Source organism: Heptranchias perlo, chromosome 37, assembly GCF_035084215.1.
Source record: "Heptranchias perlo isolate sHepPer1 chromosome 37, sHepPer1.hap1, whole genome shotgun sequence".
NCBI classification, from domain to species: Eukaryota; Metazoa; Chordata; class Chondrichthyes; order Hexanchiformes; family Hexanchidae; genus Heptranchias; species Heptranchias perlo.
The window spans coordinates 15,790,236-15,809,007 of NC_090361.1; the positions used below are offsets into that span (position 1 = coordinate 15,790,236).

At 38.6% G+C, this 18,772-nt stretch overlaps 1 protein-coding gene across 2 annotated transcripts in view; it reads left to right on the forward strand.

Annotated features, from left to right (window-relative positions):
- Nucleotides 1-18,772, forward strand: part of pbx4 (pre-B-cell leukemia transcription factor 4) — a 371,833-nt gene that overhangs the window by 6,611 nt on the left and 346,450 nt on the right. For both annotated transcript variants that reach the window (XM_067973182.1, XM_067973183.1), the window contains exon 2: nucleotides 223-296. In XM_067973182.1, the coding sequence (XP_067829283.1) occupies nucleotides 223-296 (74 nt within the window). The remainder of the gene's footprint in view (nucleotides 1-222; nucleotides 297-18,772) is intronic.

The window sequence follows — 18,772 nt, forward strand, 5'->3', positions numbered from 1 at the left end:
TATAAGCGGAATTTGAGTTTGGGAGCCGTTTCCAGTTGGTGTTGAGAGCTGATTTAAAAAAATATATATTTTCGGGTCCACAATCTGCTCATTATTTCGAGTCTAAATGTTGATTTGCCCAACATTGTGCATTCTGAGGGTGTGTTTTGCATGATGAACTTGGCGTTTGCCAGTCTTATTGTTTGTTGAAGGCGATCCTAACGTGTTCTAATTATTTTGCAGAAAACACGCGTTAAACTGTCACAGGATGAAACCGGCTCTCTTCAGCGTTTTATGTGAAATCAAAGAAAAAACAGGTACCGTTTAACAAATCCACTTAACGTCCTTTCCCAATGAGAGAGTTAGAGAGACGAAACCTCCCCAACCCGCCATGTTAGTGCGGGCAGAACTCCAGGAGTCCTGGGGCGGACATACGCCGGTTACTGCCAGTTTTTCACCCGGGGCTGACGTGCGCCGGCTACCGCCAGTCTCACCCGGGGCTGACGTGCGCCGGCTACCGCCAGTCTCACCCGGGGCTGACGTGCGCCGGCTACCGCCAGTCTCACCCGGGGCTGACGTGCGCCGGCTACCGCCAGTCTCACCCGGGGCTGACGTGCGCCGGCTACCGCCAGTCTCACCCGGGGCTGACGTGCGCCGGCTACCGCCAGTCTCACCCGCGGAGTCCGGGACGGACCAACGGCTCATTGCCACTTCAGCTGATATCTTGCGGTTTTTGCTGTTTGTCCTGGTTTATACTTTCTCCGTTTTGGTCGCTGTTCTTTAAACAGTTGTTTTTTTTTAAAACGATGTGATTTGGACGAAATCGGTGAAACTAATATGATTTGAGCAAAAAAGGCTAGTGCGACTTTGTTTGTTATTACCTGCTGAATTTAATTATGTTGAAATTAGTTGCACCCACATTGTGATTTATAAACAAAAATGAAAGAAATGGTGCAAAGAAAGAGATATGAGTGCATCTCGATTGCAGTTTCTTAATGTGCGTTGGGTGTAAATTTGTGTATTTTTCTGAAGTGCGAAGATTGTAGCAAATCGTAATGTGTGAAAGTGGGAACCCATAAAAGGTTCGGTGGGCTGGAAATGGCAGCGCTAGGAAGCTTTGTACAATGACAATAGCAGCAGAAATCTCAGGACAAAAGCATCCCCGTTTCCTTTTATTATCCGACGATTAGCAATCACTTCACAAAGTTTGGGCCTTTTGTTTGATCTAAAGATTGTTAATGAGCCTATGGAGAAGTTTTTTTATTAGTTTGGGGAAGGAGCCAAAATAAAGGCGATTGAATTGCTGTTTTCAGCCACTATTTAAACAATTTAATAGATCGTGGTTTTTCAAAAGATGGTAGGAGAGCATTCACTAGCACCTTTTTAGATGGAAATATTTACCTCCCTTACTGGGTTTTATCTTTAAGACAATATCAACATTGGGTGGGAACTGTGCTGTTAAAAATACGTAAAATATTTACAAGCATCAACCATGTTTATTTTTAGACTTCAAAAAATAGCAAATAACTTTTTGAATGTTGGCTTATTTTAATTTTTTTGTAGTTTGGTTAGAGCTTATCGAATTGGAACCTAAATGATAGCCCATCTAATAATCTTGTTTCGTACACATACTTTGGGAAGGATAATGTCAACAGAGCAGAAAATGTTGGAATAAATTTAGCTGTGATTTGTGTATCTCAGTTTCAGAAAATATATATTCTGTTATAAATTGTAATTGGAGTTTCCAGGGAATACTGTAGAATTGCATGAATAAAAGTTTGTAGTCTCCAGTGCTTTTTGCAAGAGTTTATGTGGCTACTGTACAAGTGGCTGTATCACATTGGAATTCTTTTTTCAAAAAGACACGATATGGATTGGATGTGCCTTAATTTTTGAACCGTATCTAAATGAATGTTTTTGCTGTATTGTAATAGTTTTATATCACAAAAACTGCACGCTGTGTTTGACTTCATTTCCAAACGCAGCAATTTGAAATGATCAGTCACAATTTACAATAAAGAGTAAACTTGTGCAGTGTGAAATGCTTCTGGATGTCTTGGAGCTAAAGCATTTATTTTAATGAAATAAAGCTTTAAAAGCCATTAAAAATTGCTGTTACATTTATGCAGCAGAAAATATAGCTATCCTAGTTCAAACGGGCTGCTAATGCTTTATTTTTCTGTACCTTCAACAGTAATGTTGTGAAAAGCTGGAACATTCACTGAAATGTTACATCACGTTCAACTGTGGCAGCTGGAGTTGTCAGCCTGCAGGAAGTCTGGTTCTAGGCTTGCTGCACATCTGACAGTTTCACCAAAACATCCTAAATTTTCACAGAATTCTAGTAGAGGGAATGGAAATCTTGCTGATGAGAGTTTTATTATAGACTTTCAGTTCTGGTGTTATGTGGTGTGTTTTACTGATACTATATATGTCTTTATAAAGTAAAATCCAACCTTCATACATATGGAATAGATATTCACCAGCAATGGGATATGATCCACGTCTCCATTATTCAGGCTAACTGGCTAACTTAAAGGTGGGCTATAGTGAGCCTGAGTGGAGTCATCCCACTGCTGGCCATAACAAAGCTTATTTATTAAAGTTCTATATTTTCTGCTGGAGGAATATTTTTGTAGTTGGTGCCTTCACTAAAATAAAATCACCTCTATCTATATATTGCTCAACTGATGAAGTATTCAACTGATATTCTCCACATGAAAAGAAAATATATGAGAGGAAATTTCTTGTAGTGAAAGGACTCTGGTGTAATAGGTTAATATACTGGCCTTTCACCTCTTGTGACCTGGGTTCAACTCTCGCCCAGATTGCTGCAATTAAGGTTTCCTCTGAGCTGCAAGAATCCGATGTGAAATGGGTTTTTGATGGTCTAAATCTAGTTCCTGGTGAGCACGAGCCAACAGTAAACAACCACCCTAATTTGGCTCTAATTGCCATAAATTGGCAATCTTGCTCAGGGGGAGGGGGTGGGGGTTGCATAACTGGTATGAGATGTGGAAAAACTCACATTGATGCAGTAGGTGGTTCATGTCTGATGTTGGCACTAAGGACATTGTTCAAGCAGATTAAAGGGAATCTTACTGTTACTCTGCAGAGATTGAGGATGCTTGATGCTAGGTGACAAAATGGGGGGAGGTGGGGAAGAACCTATTTTTTGTTTTTTCAAATGTTCACCGATCTACTCAGTATTCCCAGCATTTTCTGTTTTTGTTCTAGCAATACCATGTGGTGTTGAGCCATATAAACCAGCAAGATCTGAGGTTTGATCTCTGATCTGTGCCGTTTCAGGCAACCTTAGTGGGGGCAGCTGCGGTGGAGTGGGGGGTGGGGCACTGCGATAGGTGTTCTTGGGCTAGCAGAGGGAAAATCAGGCTTCTAGCTCCTGATTGTTGCCTGTGTACTCTTTTCAAAAATTGTGTGTGTAAATATAAGCGGAGGATAGAGTCAGGCTTGACTGATGTCCTGCCAGCAGTCATTGTCTAGGTTCACACAGGCAGACTGGCCACTTGGAAGAGGTGCTAGTGGGATGCCAGAACCATTGGAACTACTGGAATGTGAGTATCTTCAGGAGAGGAGGATATTTTAAGTAGTTATAAAAATACTCTAGTATTTTAAGTTAGATTTGTGATTTTAAAATATTAGTGTGTACTTGGTTCCCCAGAGGTGACATAGTACTCAACCTGATAGTTTTCAGTACACTTTTGTTGTGCTGTACTATTAAAGACAAAGATGTATGTGGGGAAAGCTTTCATTTTCCCTCTCTATCCGATTCTAGGTACATTTTTTTTAAAACCCAAACTTTAGAAAATGTTTAAAATTTACTGCATTCTTCTCTCTGTAAAGACATATCATTTGAGGCCCCCTGAGCAGGGAGCTGTTACTGGAACACTTGAAGCAGTAAAACTTCCCTCTTCACTGTTCCCATACTTTATATGTAGAATGGGAAATTATGTTGATCCATTTTATTTCGTATGGAACTACTTTGCTGACCTCAGCTCATGTGTCCACTTGTGGAATGCATTGTGTGGAGTATGGACTTTCAGGGGCCACATATAAAGTTTAAATCCACATTCCCATTAATTTACATACATCTCCAATTGCCGATAATGGATTTTGGTGTTCTGATTTAGGATTTACCCACCAATGAGATAGTAGCCTGAACTCTTTCCAAATCTCCAGGCCCACAAATTCAATCAAGACAAACCATCAAAGATAAGAAGTAAGTGTAAATAGGACTGAGTGGCTTTGATTTCAAGGGCTACTTGTTTCTCTAGCAAATAGGACTTATTAGCATGTAGCTTTGTGAGAAATTACGTTTCATGTGGTGACCTAACATGATGGGTTTCTGTAGAGGAGTGGGAGTTTTAAATATTCTACTGGGCAGGATTTCAAATTAATTTTAGTTTCTTGCCGCACCTAAATGGTTGAGTACTTTATATTGGAAGTATTTTCCTACTTGTCATTCGTGCATTATAGAATCATAGAAGTTTACAACATGGAAACAGGCCCTTCGGCCCAACATGTCCATGTCGCCCAGTTTATACCACTAAGCTAGTCCCAATTGCCTGCACTTGGCCCATATCCCTCTATACCCATCTTACCCATGTAACTGTCCAAATGCTTTTTAAAAGACAAAATTGTACCCGCCTCTACTACTGCCTCTGGCAGCTCGTTCCAGACACTCACCACCCTTTGAGTGAAAAAATTGCCCCTCTGGACCCTTTTGTATCTCTCCCCTCACCTTAAATCTATGCCCCCTCATTATAGACTCCCCTACCTTTGGGAAAAGATTTTGACTATCTACCTTATCTATGCCCCTCATTATTTTATAGACTTCTATAAGATCACCCCTTAACCTCCTACTATCCAGGGAAAAAAGTCTCAGTCTATCCAACCTCTCCCTATAAGTCAAACCATCAAGTCCCGGTAGCATCCTAGTAAATCTTTTCTGCACTCTTTCTAGTTTAATATCCTTTCTATAATAGGGTGACCAGAACTGTACACAGTATTCCAAGTGTGGCCTTACTAATGTCTTGTACAACTTCAACAAGACATCCCAACTCCTGTATTCAATGTTCTGACCAATGAAACCAAGCATGCCGAATGCCTTCTTCACCACCCTATCCACCTGTGACTCCACTTTCCAGGAGCTATGAACCTGTACTCCTAGATCTCTTTGTTCTATAACTCTCCCCAACGCCCTACCATTAACGGAGTAGGTCCTGGTCCGATTCGATCTACCAAAATGCATCACCTCACATTTATCTAAATTAAACTCCATCTGCCATTCATTGGCCCACTGGCCCAATTTATCAGGATCCTGTTGCAATCCGAGATAACCTTCTTCACTGTCCACAATGCCACCAATCTTGGTGTCATCTGCAAACTTACTAACCATGCCTCCTAAATTCTCATCCAAATCATTAATATAAATAACAAATAACAGCGGACCCAGTACCGATCCCTGAGGCACACCGCTGGTCACAGGCCTCCAGTTTGAAAAACAACCCTCTACAACCATCTTCTGTCTTCAATCCAATTTTGTATCCAATTGGCTACCTCACCTTGGATCCCATGAGATTTAACCTTATGTAACAACCTACCATGCGGTACCTTGTCAAAGGCTTTGCTAAAGTCCATGTAGACCACGTCTACTGCACAGCCCTCATTATCTTCTTGGTTACCCCTTCAAAAAACTCAATCAAATTCGTGAGACATGATTTTCCTCTCTCAAAACCATGCTGACTGTTCCTAATCAGTCCCTGCCTCTCCAAATGCCTGTAGATCCTGTCTCTCAGAATACCCTCTAACAACTTACCCACTACAGATGTCAGGCTCACCGGTCTGTAGTTCCCAGGCTTTTCCCTGCCGCCCTTCTTAAACAAAGGCACAACATTTGCTACCCTCCAATCTTCAGGCACCTCACCTGTAGCTGTCGATGATTCAAATTATTTTAAGATTTAAGTGCAATTTAACATGTGGTATCATATTAGTGCCAATTTCTTGAGTAAGATAGCCCAAATTGGTGAGTCATTTTGAATTGATTTATTTAAGTTGGTAACATTAGTTATGGTGGTGGAATGGATTTTAGCTTGACAGGCAGAGAGTTACATATGGTGGAACTGGAGTCAGTAATGGCAGAGGCCATGTGATGTTGGATGAATGATGATCTGCTAGGCAAAGGGAGTTTATTATCGTAATTATTAGAAGGTTAGGGATGGTATGGCTAAGGGTTTTCTGTGGAGTTTTGTCTGTGTGTATGACAAAATGATGTGTAGCCTATGGAATAGTTAGGGTACATGGAGGTATTGAATAAGAATGCCATAATAGATCCTATATTTGATATATTGGATAGATAGAATCGTAGAAAAGTTATAGCACAGGAGGAGGCCATTCGGCCCAATGAGTCCGCGATGTTTATCTCACGCACTGCACATAATGGTGCAGTTCATGACGATTAATTTTGCTATCTAAGGCAGTGGAGTAGGGTGTCCAAACTGTCCCGAGTTGTCCTAAGACTCTGTAACCGGCCTTTGAAGCCGAGGCAACTCTGTCCTCTTTGTGCTTGTAATTCTTATTCACTGGTTTGTCTTGTTTGCTCCCAGTCCGGCAACGCCTCGATTTTCAAATTCCTCCACTGCCTCGCTCCTCCCTATCTCTAACCTCCTCAAGCCCTACAGCCCCTTGAGATCTCTGCACTCCTCCAATTCTGGCCTCTTGCGTATCCCCCGATTTTCATCGCTCCACCATTGGCGGCCGTGCCTTCAGCAGCCTGAGCTCTGGAATTCCCTCCCTAAACCTCTCCGCCTCTCTACCTCTCTCCTCCTTTAAGATGCTCCTTAAAACCCAATTCTTTGAGTAAGCTTTTAGTCACCTGTCCTAATATATCTTTACGCGGCTTGGTGTCAAATTCTGTCTGATGAAACGCTCCTGTGAAACACCGTGAGATGCTTTTACTTCGTTAAAGGTGCTATATAAATGCAAGTTGTTGTTGAAATTGGGCCTGGGGGGTTTGGCAAGGGCTTTTGCCTCATTGGTGGATCAATCGTAATTCAGAACATCAAGATCTATTAGTATCAGCAACTTGAGATGTTTGCAAATTAATGGAAACAAGGATTTACCATGTGGTTTGATGGTATCTACCTATGTGGTCTACAAGGGCAAAGTTTGGATACCCTTGGATAGAGATGTCTCACTGGTAGAATATTTTAATTGATTTTTGAATGATTTGTTAACACTATACAGTGCAGCTTACTATTTGACTTTTCACTTTGACTTGCATGTGACAATCCTGTGAGCTGACTCTTGTTGAAATAAGATGCATTTATTGGTAGAGAACATAAGTGTAGTATCGATACATTTTGGAGTTACACAGTTCGATTCACAAGGCTCTATCTGTATGGTACTTTAGAGTTTGTTTTCGAAGGGAGAAAGAGTTTTGAGAAGAAAGTTGGTCAAATACTGATTATTTTCTTGAAATGGCAGTTGGTTACTAAAGTCACTAGGAGTTGTTGGAAACTCCAAAGTCAATGCCTCTGGTTTACTGAACATGTGCTTTGTTTTCCTGACTGCTCACATTTCTGTATATTATGGTACTTTCAGAACTTCTGTGCATAAATTTTAAAATCTCTGTGGAAAGATTCAATACATCTATGTTGATTCAACATGTTCTGATGTTCAATGGAGTTACTTACTAATTATCTAAAAATAAAACAATACCTAGTGTAAGATTGTATGCTGTCTAATAATAAATCTTGAAGTCAACTGATGCACAATATTCCTTTGGATTGTCTTTTGTATGTAACATTAATGTTACCCTATTTACAGGCATTTGAACAAATTTAGCAGATTTTATAAAAAAAATTCTTTGACTGCTGTTGAATATGCTTTCATAGTTTTAGTTATAACTTTATAACTAAATTTAAATTACCTGGACCAGGACAGAACTAGCATATGAATAAATAAGCATGCTGTAGATTTGACTGGCAGTTTTTGTATTCAGTCCATGGTGGTCAATGTAAAACTTAAAGCTCTTCAGAAATATTGTTGAGCAGACATAAAGTATGATCTCTTTAGAGGCAGATGTCTACAGACTGCCAGTAGTTGCTAAAATAACTTAAGTTTTGCTGTCTGTGGGTATTTTGCGTCAATAAACAGTTAAACCATAATTACAGAATACTGCAATGATGCCAGCTGTGGACTTAGCTGGAGAACCCAGTGGCTGAAAAACAGAAGTATAACACTACCTTTTATTTTTGGGATGGCTACTTTTATTTAATGGAAATATATTCTCTACACATGTGAGTAAGGAAAATAGAGTTTAGACAATTTTTACGCAAGGTTCAAGATTAAATGATAGCAGAAATACAGATATAATTAGTTTGATAATTTGTGCAAAGTTACAGTGAGTATTGGTGCATTTTAAACTTACCATGGGGGTGTAGGGACAGGATTGAAATTGGTCGCGTGAGTGTAGGTACAGGAGGAAATACTACATTGGTCTGATCATGATTTTTATTTTTGTTTCTTGTTACTACTTTGCATGTTACTGTTCGCTCATGGAACATGTTGTAAGTCTGCGAGAGGCAGCTTATACTTGTTGCACTGAAGCCTGAATGAGGAGCAGTGAATTGTGTGCAGCAATAGAGGTATGTTACAGGCAGGAGACTGATGCGCAAGGCCTTATGCTAGATGATTAGTATCCTGCAAAGGTGTTGCAGTTGGGAAAGGACCACATGGAAGGTCAAAGCTGAAATAATGGAACTGTGTACAGGAAGATCTGAATGGAAGGATGATGATTGGCTGACAGCTGTGGGAACTGTCAGGACAGCGGGATGGTATGGTGTTGTGGCATTATTAGCCATCCTGGTTATGACTGACTGAACTCTTAAGATGTTGGTTAAACCTTGAGGTTCTCCACATTTTTCAGGTAAAGGGTAGGAACATTCAAAAACTTACAGCTCATCATGTGACTGACCTTTAGTACACTTCATCCTTTTTTTCCCCACCCAGTGTGCAAAAATATACCGTGAATTTGTTTTTTTTTGTTCCCTTGCCTTTCGGGTCATATTTTTGCACTGCAAATACGAATTGATAATTGTCAACGGAGCATCTGGGACCTTCTGAACGTCTGGTTTAATGGAGATTGAGATCCACAGTTTTAATTGTTCTCTTTCTGAGCCTCCAAGATTGAGTTTCATGTCAGGACCATAAATCATGTACGTCATCAATAGGATTGTTACGACACGAAATTCCAGCTCTAAATGTCTGGTGAGATTCATTCGTATTTACAGCGCAAATCCAGCAATTTCTTGACAGTCGTGGGGAGGCTGACGGCGAGCTCCAGTTTTTGTGAGGCTAATGGCTATTTTGTGGTGTTTTGCAACTCATGGCGTATCTCTTCCTCGCCACAAATTGCTGCTTTTTTTAATGCACTAATAATGGCGGGCGCCGTGAACTCACTATTTTTCCAGCAATTTCTCGGCCTCGAGTTTCAGTTGGGGTCTACTTGCAACAGTAGTATGATTTAGGCTAATCTGCTCTAGTATCATTTGAATTTACTGAATATTTTTAAAAGCAAAGTTTGTTCATCTTAATTCTGTCAGTGTTTAGATCACTGTCGCATTTTGCTGTGTCACTCCATGTAATTCAGAAATAGTTTCTACCTGTTGAAGGTTTTCTTGCCACTTATTAACATTTTGTTCTAGTTAGTACAGTATCATGAAATCTCCTGAACATTTAAATAGATCTGGAAGCCAGGTTTTAGTAAACCTGTTTCCAAACAAAAGGTAATAGGCTATCCTCTGTTGCTGCCAGTTGTCAGTACATGGTATACCTGAGCTGCATCCAGTATATGGAATAAATTCATGGGGCATTAATAGTCTTTGTAAAGTGGCTGTGCACCTTGTTTAAACATAACTGCTTGCATCATGAACTGTGTTTGCTTCTGCCTGGAGCTAAGTCACATATGTCTTCTTCTCCTGAGGTAATGGTTTGCAACAACTGTCCGTAATATGCGTCGAATAATGAATAATAATTATCCCAGCATGAGCCGTTGCCTTCAGGAGAGAGGAGCAGGGAAGAAATCTGGAAAACAAAATGTAAGCAATGAAAGTAGGCTGTTTGGCTAATCAAGCCTGCTTCCCCCACAGACCACCTATCTACAGGAATGAATACCAGAAATGATTGGCTAAGGAATTTCAGATTTCAGATTTCAGATTTTTGTATTTATCCTACATACCACATTTCATATGATAAATTTTAGGGTTCTCAGATGTACTTTACTGTAACTACTACAAGGAAGTATAACATTTAATGTATGGTTTCAGTAGTTTTAATTTGTGTGTTTACTCCTTTCACCTGAGTATATTCCATTTTATGTGATTAGTGTTTTAGGATGGGCTGGAAGTCAGCTATTTGTCAATAGGAAATTGATGCTTTTCTTTTAGTTGATCATTCCTTTGACACTAATGATTTTTGGATCAAATTGAGCAAAGTTCAGCAGGCCAACGATGGCAATAATTACCTTTTTTATAACGTTTAAACCCCAAATTGTAGTACCCCTCACTACCAGGTGATCTCTATATGTAGTATCTGCCAGTTCCCAGGACGCTTTCCACAACAATAGCTACCATTAGTTGAACCTAATTTTTATTATTTTGAGATGCAATAGTTCAATCCTAAACTTTAAATTTGGACAGGGCTCTCTTGGCTTTATCATTTGTGGTCTCACTGTTTTTATAAATTAGTACATCTCCAGGTTTACTATTTTCAGCAAAGTAGCTTGGTGTCAACAGTTTGTAAGTTGTGCTGTTAATACAGTACTCGAGGTGGATAATGTTTCATTCACTGTTGTTTCCAGTTGTTAGGTGGGATAAACTGTAAATTGTATGCCACACTAAGTATATTTTATGATTATTTTAGATGAGAAGCAGCTTTTCAATCAGGCCCTTGCCAGAGCCTAGTAAGTAAGCAATATTATACAATATTTATTAAATGTTTTCACATAGTCAGGAAAGAATGATCGTTTAAGTTATATGTAAGAAAATTGGATTCATAGTTGGTTCTAGCTGTGCTCAGAGTAATTGGTTTTGGTATCTAATTTTAGAAATTTTGTGGAATAAATGATAATTGGAATAATTGGTCTAACGTATAGACTATAACGTATTTTTCCTTATGTTCACAAATGTAATTATTTGATATGGTTATTAAATGCAATAAGCATTCATATTAGATGGAGTGTCAAAGCTATGAATGGCTATTGCTGTTTGGAAGTACAAAATCTTTTGAAAGCAGCTATTCATCATGTACTTTGTGTCTGTCATTTATGGTAACTTCTAATCCTGAACTGACCTATTTTTGTGCTATTTATGCATATTTTGTTTGTAGAAAATGTGTTTTTGCTCAGTCTCTCTCCAGGGTTAAGGCTGTGTGTATATTATATATGTGTGTATATTGTATATAAAAATGTTAGTTGATCTTTTGTGGCATTGCATGTGGAGAGTGAAGACCAAATGCAATATTCAGATCAAGGAGGTGTGAGGGTGGGTGGATGATTGGACCCGGGCAAGTGAAGGGGAGGAGAGGGAAAGATGGGGGAAGAGGAATGGGGAAAGCAAAGGCAGAGAAACTACCTCAGCAAGGAGGGGTGACTCAGATATTCCATCTGAGCGGTGGGGGGTTGGGGGGGATGGAGAAGTAATGGTGAACTGTGATTCCCTATCCCATGCTTTAGTGTGGGTGATGGAGTGTTCAGGATTGCAAATATTAGATCCTGGCTCCTCCTGCTTCCTCCTCTCTCTGATTTTCCGATGGGAGGGTTTGGTAACACTCACTCACCTCATTGACTGCTGGAGAGGCAGCTGAAAGTTTTCTCGAGGGTTTGGGTTGTGTTGCATCATTGCAGTTTTAAGGTGAATTGGGGTTGTTGGGTCCAGGACAACGAACCCTACTCACAGGGTGAAAAGTTTTTAGCAGCCGAGGGGAGCATTCACTTGGGTCTCGGGGAATAATGCACGTTTAAGAATGAAGATCGCTGTTGTAGGTGGGAAGGAAGGAATCTTGGTGAGTTACCTTTCTGGTGCTGTGCACTTCATGAAGTCATGGATGGAAAGAGACAAGCTTTCAAAGCTTGCTATCTTTCACTGTTGGGGCAGGCTATATGTAAGATTTACGAGTATTAGACCAACTTTTCCTCTTAACATCACCATGACAGGTTTACAATGTAAATGGCCCATTTAGAGTGCCACCTATAGTACAACTGGTACTGCAGATAAGTGTAGATGGTTTTTATGTAGATTTTACCATTGATCAAGCCTGAAATATTACTTTTCAATTAATTTTAAAATGTGATTATTGTGACCCATTTTGTGATTTTTGATATATAATGAATGTGTTCATATGTATCTATTGACCTTGTTTAGAATACATATCTCCTGTCAGCAAAACTTACTTCCTGTTGCCATTATTTTTAGTCATGTTTCTCAGTCAACATTTAACATTGTAAATTACCATGTCAGCAATCCTCGACTAGTTTTGCTATGTTAACGCTCTCATAATGTAGTTACGGGCTTTGGTCGTGGATGGTTCAGTGGAGTGAGTTTCTGAAGTCTCCCAACCATGTCACCATTTTGTATATATAAAAATATTTGTTTTGCTGGTCCCAGGAGAACATCAGCTGTACAATATTGGCATCTCTGGGGGAATTCTAGTCTTCCTGCGCTGGCCATTTTTATAATTTTTGGCTATCTCATTGTGAAGCTGAAACAAACCCTAATATTACAGTAGTAAAGCTACTCAAATTTTGTTTTTATTACTGTAACTATAATAAATAAATGATTGATCTCCCGGGGTTCTCATGGTAAGTAGAGAGATGCGCTGGTTTATAATGACAAACATTATACCACATAAAACAGTATGTATTATTGTGCTGCTAAAATGCAACTGTGTGTCTCCTTAAGGTTACATGTTGTAATTACTTTGCATTCCTGAATTCAATTCATGCTGATTGTTCTTAGGAAATATCAGAAGTTAGACTGGTCTTTTTGTTTTTAAAAGAAACAACTTTTTATGGGTCACTCCTAAGATCACTTAGAAGTTTGTGACAATTCTGTATTTTCTGTTGCTGGGGATGTTTCTATGTAGATTGCAAATTATTTGGATTTTTTTCCTCCAATACTTTCTTTTAAAAAAAAAGTGTGACACAGTTTGACACAAGTATGATTTTATAGTGGTATGGACAAAACATGTTCCACAATAAAGGTTTAAAAAAATAACACTTCCACATATTGACTGAAATAGTATATTCATAAAACAGGAACAAGTCACAATTAAACCAGATATGCTGTGCATCAAATTGGAATGAAAACTACCAATCAGTAATTTCAAAAAGCATCCAATGAAAAAAAATTCAGCGAACCACTATGAATAGCAAGGGGCAGAAGGGGAACCAATGAAATTGCTCTAAATACTTTGTGAAAATGCTTTCGGCTGCCATTTTTTTTTACTAAGCAGAAAAACTTAGTGCTGGAAATAAGGTTTCTAACAAAGATATAAAAAATCCAACATTTACAAAAAATGAATAAACTTACCCATACAGTAGTATTTTGTGCATTAAAATATCTGTAGCAATGTTTTCCATTGGAAGCCACTACTTCTCTCTGAAACCAGAGGCATGAATTTAGGGTGCCTGACAGATATTTCAGTCGGCTAATGAGACATATAAGGTAGTAGACAACAGCATTCCAATTCTTCTTGTATTAGTCTGGGTATTTTTTTCCCCCAATAATAACGTTAATGCACTTATTTTAAAAGAAAATGTGACATTTTTTTAGAATACCGTACTGTTAACTGACCTGCGGTCTGTTCTAGAAAATGAATGGCAGTTCATTGTGCAAACTTTCCTTAGAGATTTGACATCCCATCAATGTTTGTATGTAACTGGTACTGGTATGCATAAAATAGGCTACATTTAGATGTCAAATTCTGATGTTTTTAGTGCTTTAGCATTATGCAGTAACTGTATGTCATTCTGTAGCAACTCAGATCAGTTTTGCACTTTGAAGATTGCAGGCAACAATATATGATTTGGTAATGCCAATTTACTGTGATTGCAGTAAGGCATTAAGTTGCAGTTGGGTGATAATGTAACTTTGGACATCGGTTTAACACAGAAGTAAATATTTTTTGCTTGGGTATTAAAAAATCAATTTAGCTAATTATTTGGGTGGGGGGGGGGAATAGATCCAATTATCTTAATATTGCAAATTCTGAATCTTTGTGAATATACTACAGTTGTAAGTTGCATATTAATCTATATCTGTACACAAATTATTACAATGTATGTTAATATCTTTCAATGTTAAAATGTGCATTGCTGATGAATACCTAATTTTATGAACATTAATAAAGACTGCAATATGTGCAGCAAACTTGCTTTGCATCATATTGTATTAATACATTATTTTGAATACACATATTGGGCACGGATGCAGGTGCACACTACATGGAGGAAATAATGTATCTGTTGAAAGTGGCACAGGATGAGAAACTCTCCACGTGAATATATTGACAGCAGGACCCACAGGATAAAAGAGCACTGCAAATGACTGTGCATTCTACAGAGTTAGTTAACCCAGAGGGTGAACAAGGAACATGAGCTGGGTTTAAAAGACTGGTGCGAAGGGGGAAAAGAACAACTAGAAAAATATTACAGGTAAATGAAATATCAACATTTTTATTATAAAACCAGTGTAGTAATTTTCACTGTAACCTGAGAGATTAAATTTAAAGATAAAAAGCATAATGCTTGCAATGTCACGGTAATTATATTAATTACTACATCTGCCACAGTAAAGCATTCAAGAAAAATTACAAATATAATGTCAATGTGTGAATTTGTGTACTAAAATTATGTCACTTTTTGTTCTGATTTGAAAAGTACTGGGTGCTGAGCTTCAAAATGAACCTCTCCAGGGTGATACTCTGGATCAGGGCCAGCTGAGCCACAAGGGACTGGGTGCTGACCTCAAAACCCTCTGTGGAAAGAGCTCTGAATGGCAGTATCCCAGAGAAGAGTAGAGGAGGGTAGTTGTGGTGAGCAGATTGCTTAGAGAAGCAATCAGCTTTCCCAACAGTGCCTAGCGCAATTACCCAATTGACCATATTAGTGTATATCTATCTGGATGTTCCCAGACTGTACACTGGCATGGACATTGTTAACAATGGCCTGTTGAAGAATGTACCTATTGGCCTCCTGCAGGCCCTGGACTAATGGTGGGGGTGTGGAAGGGCCGGCATCTGTATCCTGTAGTTGATTTTTCCCCTGGTCTGTTGCAGACTCGGAGAAAGTCCTGAGGAGAATCTGGTGATAGTTGGAGGGTCTTCCTGCTGAAGTTGGTTTTCTCTCTTGAGGATTAGGCATCCTCCTAATGGCTCATCATTGCCCTTTTGAAATGGTTATAAACTCAGGGAGGGATGAATTGGAGATTGAAGAAGAAAACTCATCTGTGCAGCCGCGTGGACAGTAATGATTTGGATACAAATGTACTGGAAGTGTAGAAGGACTCCTGGAGATACACAGAACTACATCTGAAATTTCATGTGAAAACTTGAGTTAATTAGCAAGCTGAATAAGGTAAATATGGACTGTGCTTTTATAGATCAGTGGATTGTAGATATATATAAATAAGACAATCTGGGCTTAACATACAGCAGCTACTTATCTGCATGATAGACATGTTTATAGAATGAATGGTACTTGCAATGCCAAAAGGGTGAAAACTTCCACTTAAATATTTCAGTTATTACTGTCATGCATTATTCTCATTTTTGTATTGTGAAAATTTATTGCATTGTGTCCAAGAACTCAATTATTGTATTTAATGTTGAGCCCTGCCTTTTTTGAGTAATGTTTTGGAAATAGCAGTCTTGTCTAATTATTCTTGGATAGCACCAATTTGTATGGGTTTTGAAATTACACTCTTGGAATATTTGTTGGATATCTGCCTGTCTGTATTAAAAAGTCAGCAGTATTCCCTGCACCCACTGTATTGTTCCATATGTCTGCTACAGGATCTTACGAGTGATGAGTATTTTAGTTGGCGGCTTAAAAAAATTATGTAACATTTTAAAACTTTTGATTGTTTTCCTGATTGTTAACTTCCCAAAGTTTCTTTGTTAAATATGTTCGAGTTGCTGTTTAGAGTTCTTGCCAGTAACTCAACATTTCATTAATTTGTAGGTAGGGTAAGTAATTTGTTGCAGCAAGTGAACTGTTATTGCTCAGAACTAGAATTTTCACTGTTTCTGTGACTTTTCATGAGAAATTGTGGTACTCTGACTGAAAATCATACTGTACGTGGCAAGAGTAGAAATTTGTGGGATTTGTCGTTGGTTGTTTTGCCATGCCACGTCATTTGCCTTGCATTGTGCTGTACGTATGCACCGAGAATACTAGAATGTGCCTTGTAACGTATCTATGTAATAAAAATCTGAAAGTGTACCTCCTGTCTCAAAAACGTCCTGTTGTCATGGTTTTTGAGTAATAATTCTGCCAATATTTATAATGGGAATTCCTTACCTACTTCTTGAGAATGGGCTGTCACAATTCAGGCCTCCATTCAGTAGGTGGTATTGTAGCAGCTTAGGTTTTATTACTGACATTTTTGAATCTCCTCTCTCGCTGTAGCCTCTTAAGTTCCTGAAAGTGCTCAATTTTTTGAATCTGTTGCTGATTTTTAATATCATATCTACATTTATTGTCGTCAACTTTCCTCCTCTCAGTTTTACCTTGAACTCTGCTCTTCAAGTACCATGGGGGATTTACTAGTAATTCTTTAAATTACTTAATATTCACTTTGTGTTTGCAACATGGAGAAATACAGACAAGGAAAAGAGGTGGTACCTGTGACACTTAAAGGAGTATATTGTGATTAGGATATAAAGCATTTTTTTGACATTAGAAACATATAATTCGATTTCAAATGGGGGGGGGGAATTAAGACTTGATCATAAAAGCAGTTCTTAACCCCTTTGGCAACTGAATAATGTTCTAAGTATACTGGGAGATGAATAGATCATTCTGGAAAAATGAACATCCATTTTACTGTCAAACTGGAATTGTTGGGTGTACATTGGAAAAATTCTTCAACCAAATGTATGCATTAAAAGATTTCACTGCAAATGTTTAACCATGCAGAATAATTACAAGTCTACAAATCAACAAAGTGGAAATTGGTTTGGTTAAGCATAGTCTGAAAAAATGGCACCTGACCGTAAAAGAGAGGGAAAAAAACATTTACCGAGGGTCGCAGTAGTGACTCATTTACTTAATAGCACTGTAACTGGAGCTGCTAGCTTTGGCATTGCTGTGAAGTACAGCATCAATCCAAGTCATAGAAAAGGACCCCTGTTGCAGGAGTGTCCAAACTGTGGTCCCTGAGCCCCAGAAATCTGGCCCTGGAAGCTCAGGCAACTCAGTCCTATTTGCACGTATTTCGTATTGGCTGGTTTGTCTGAATTCTTTAAGCACATTGGAATGTTTTACTACGTTAAAGGCGCTATATCATAAATGCAAGTTGTTGTTGTTGTGGCCTGTAAGTTTGGTATGTTTTTTATTTAAATATTCTTGCCTCATTGGTGGATAATTCCTAATCAGGATCCAAAACCAGCAACTTGATTTTATGTGCAAATTAATTGGAACTTGAATTTAAACTTTGGTTGCTTGAAAATGGTTCCGAGATGCCAAGGTATGCACCAATATATCCCATGAAGATTAAAGATTGGACTTTCCCATTGCACCATTTTCCACGCCAGCAAAATTTACCAGTCTTTTTTGAATGAGACTTTCAATTTTGTGCCACATAAATTAATTTAACATATTTTCCTTTTTGCACATATCTTCTAAAACCAGACATTTCATTCATCTGTGCATGTATGTATTGTTGTCTTGTACTATTTATGCCTGATTTTTTTTTTAGTTGTACGCTTTCTTCTGGACCCACAGCAAGATACTGAGTTGTGAAGACAGTGTTCACTGTCTGTCACATAGTCACCCATTCTGTCTGCTATCCATGCTGTGAGGGGCTGTCCCCTCACACCATTACTGAGCTTACCCGGTATCTGCAGAGCCTCTTCATTAAATTGGCCTTTCCTTGTTGGTTTTCAGATATTGCACACTGCATAAATCTTTACAAACCTTGAAGGTTGGTTGCTTGAAAATGGTCAAAGGATTATTATTGGAGATGTTTTGTGATTGGCTGCTAAATTCTGTTGCATAGTTGTTTGTTTTAATGAGAGATTTTAGGATCCTGGTCTAAAACCTGCTGTGCATCATTCTTAATCACTTGTCACATTGTCCACTCAAAAGCCCTAGGTTTTTTCCCATACTGCTAGCCTTCCTTTCTGGTAAAATGAGTAGCGTCAAGTTGATAACATCGAAATTTAAATTAAAAAAAAAATCTGTATATTGCATTTCTACCTCATTCTCTGACAGTTCACTTACACAGAAGTGATGTTTATCAAAATCTGTTCGTTTTTAATAGTGATTTATCCTTGTAATTTTTTTGTGGGTGAGGATGGGATGGTGTGGAGAATGGAGATGAAGGAAAGATCATTGGAAAAAACTTCCACACTTGGAGTAATTGTAGGATAACTCCCATCGGTTACTGTAAGTGAACTTTTTTCCCCAGTGAAAAAATATCAAGTTTGTGTTTCAAAACTTTTGGTTACAGATGCTATTTTTACAATCGCTAAATAGATTATATAATAGGAA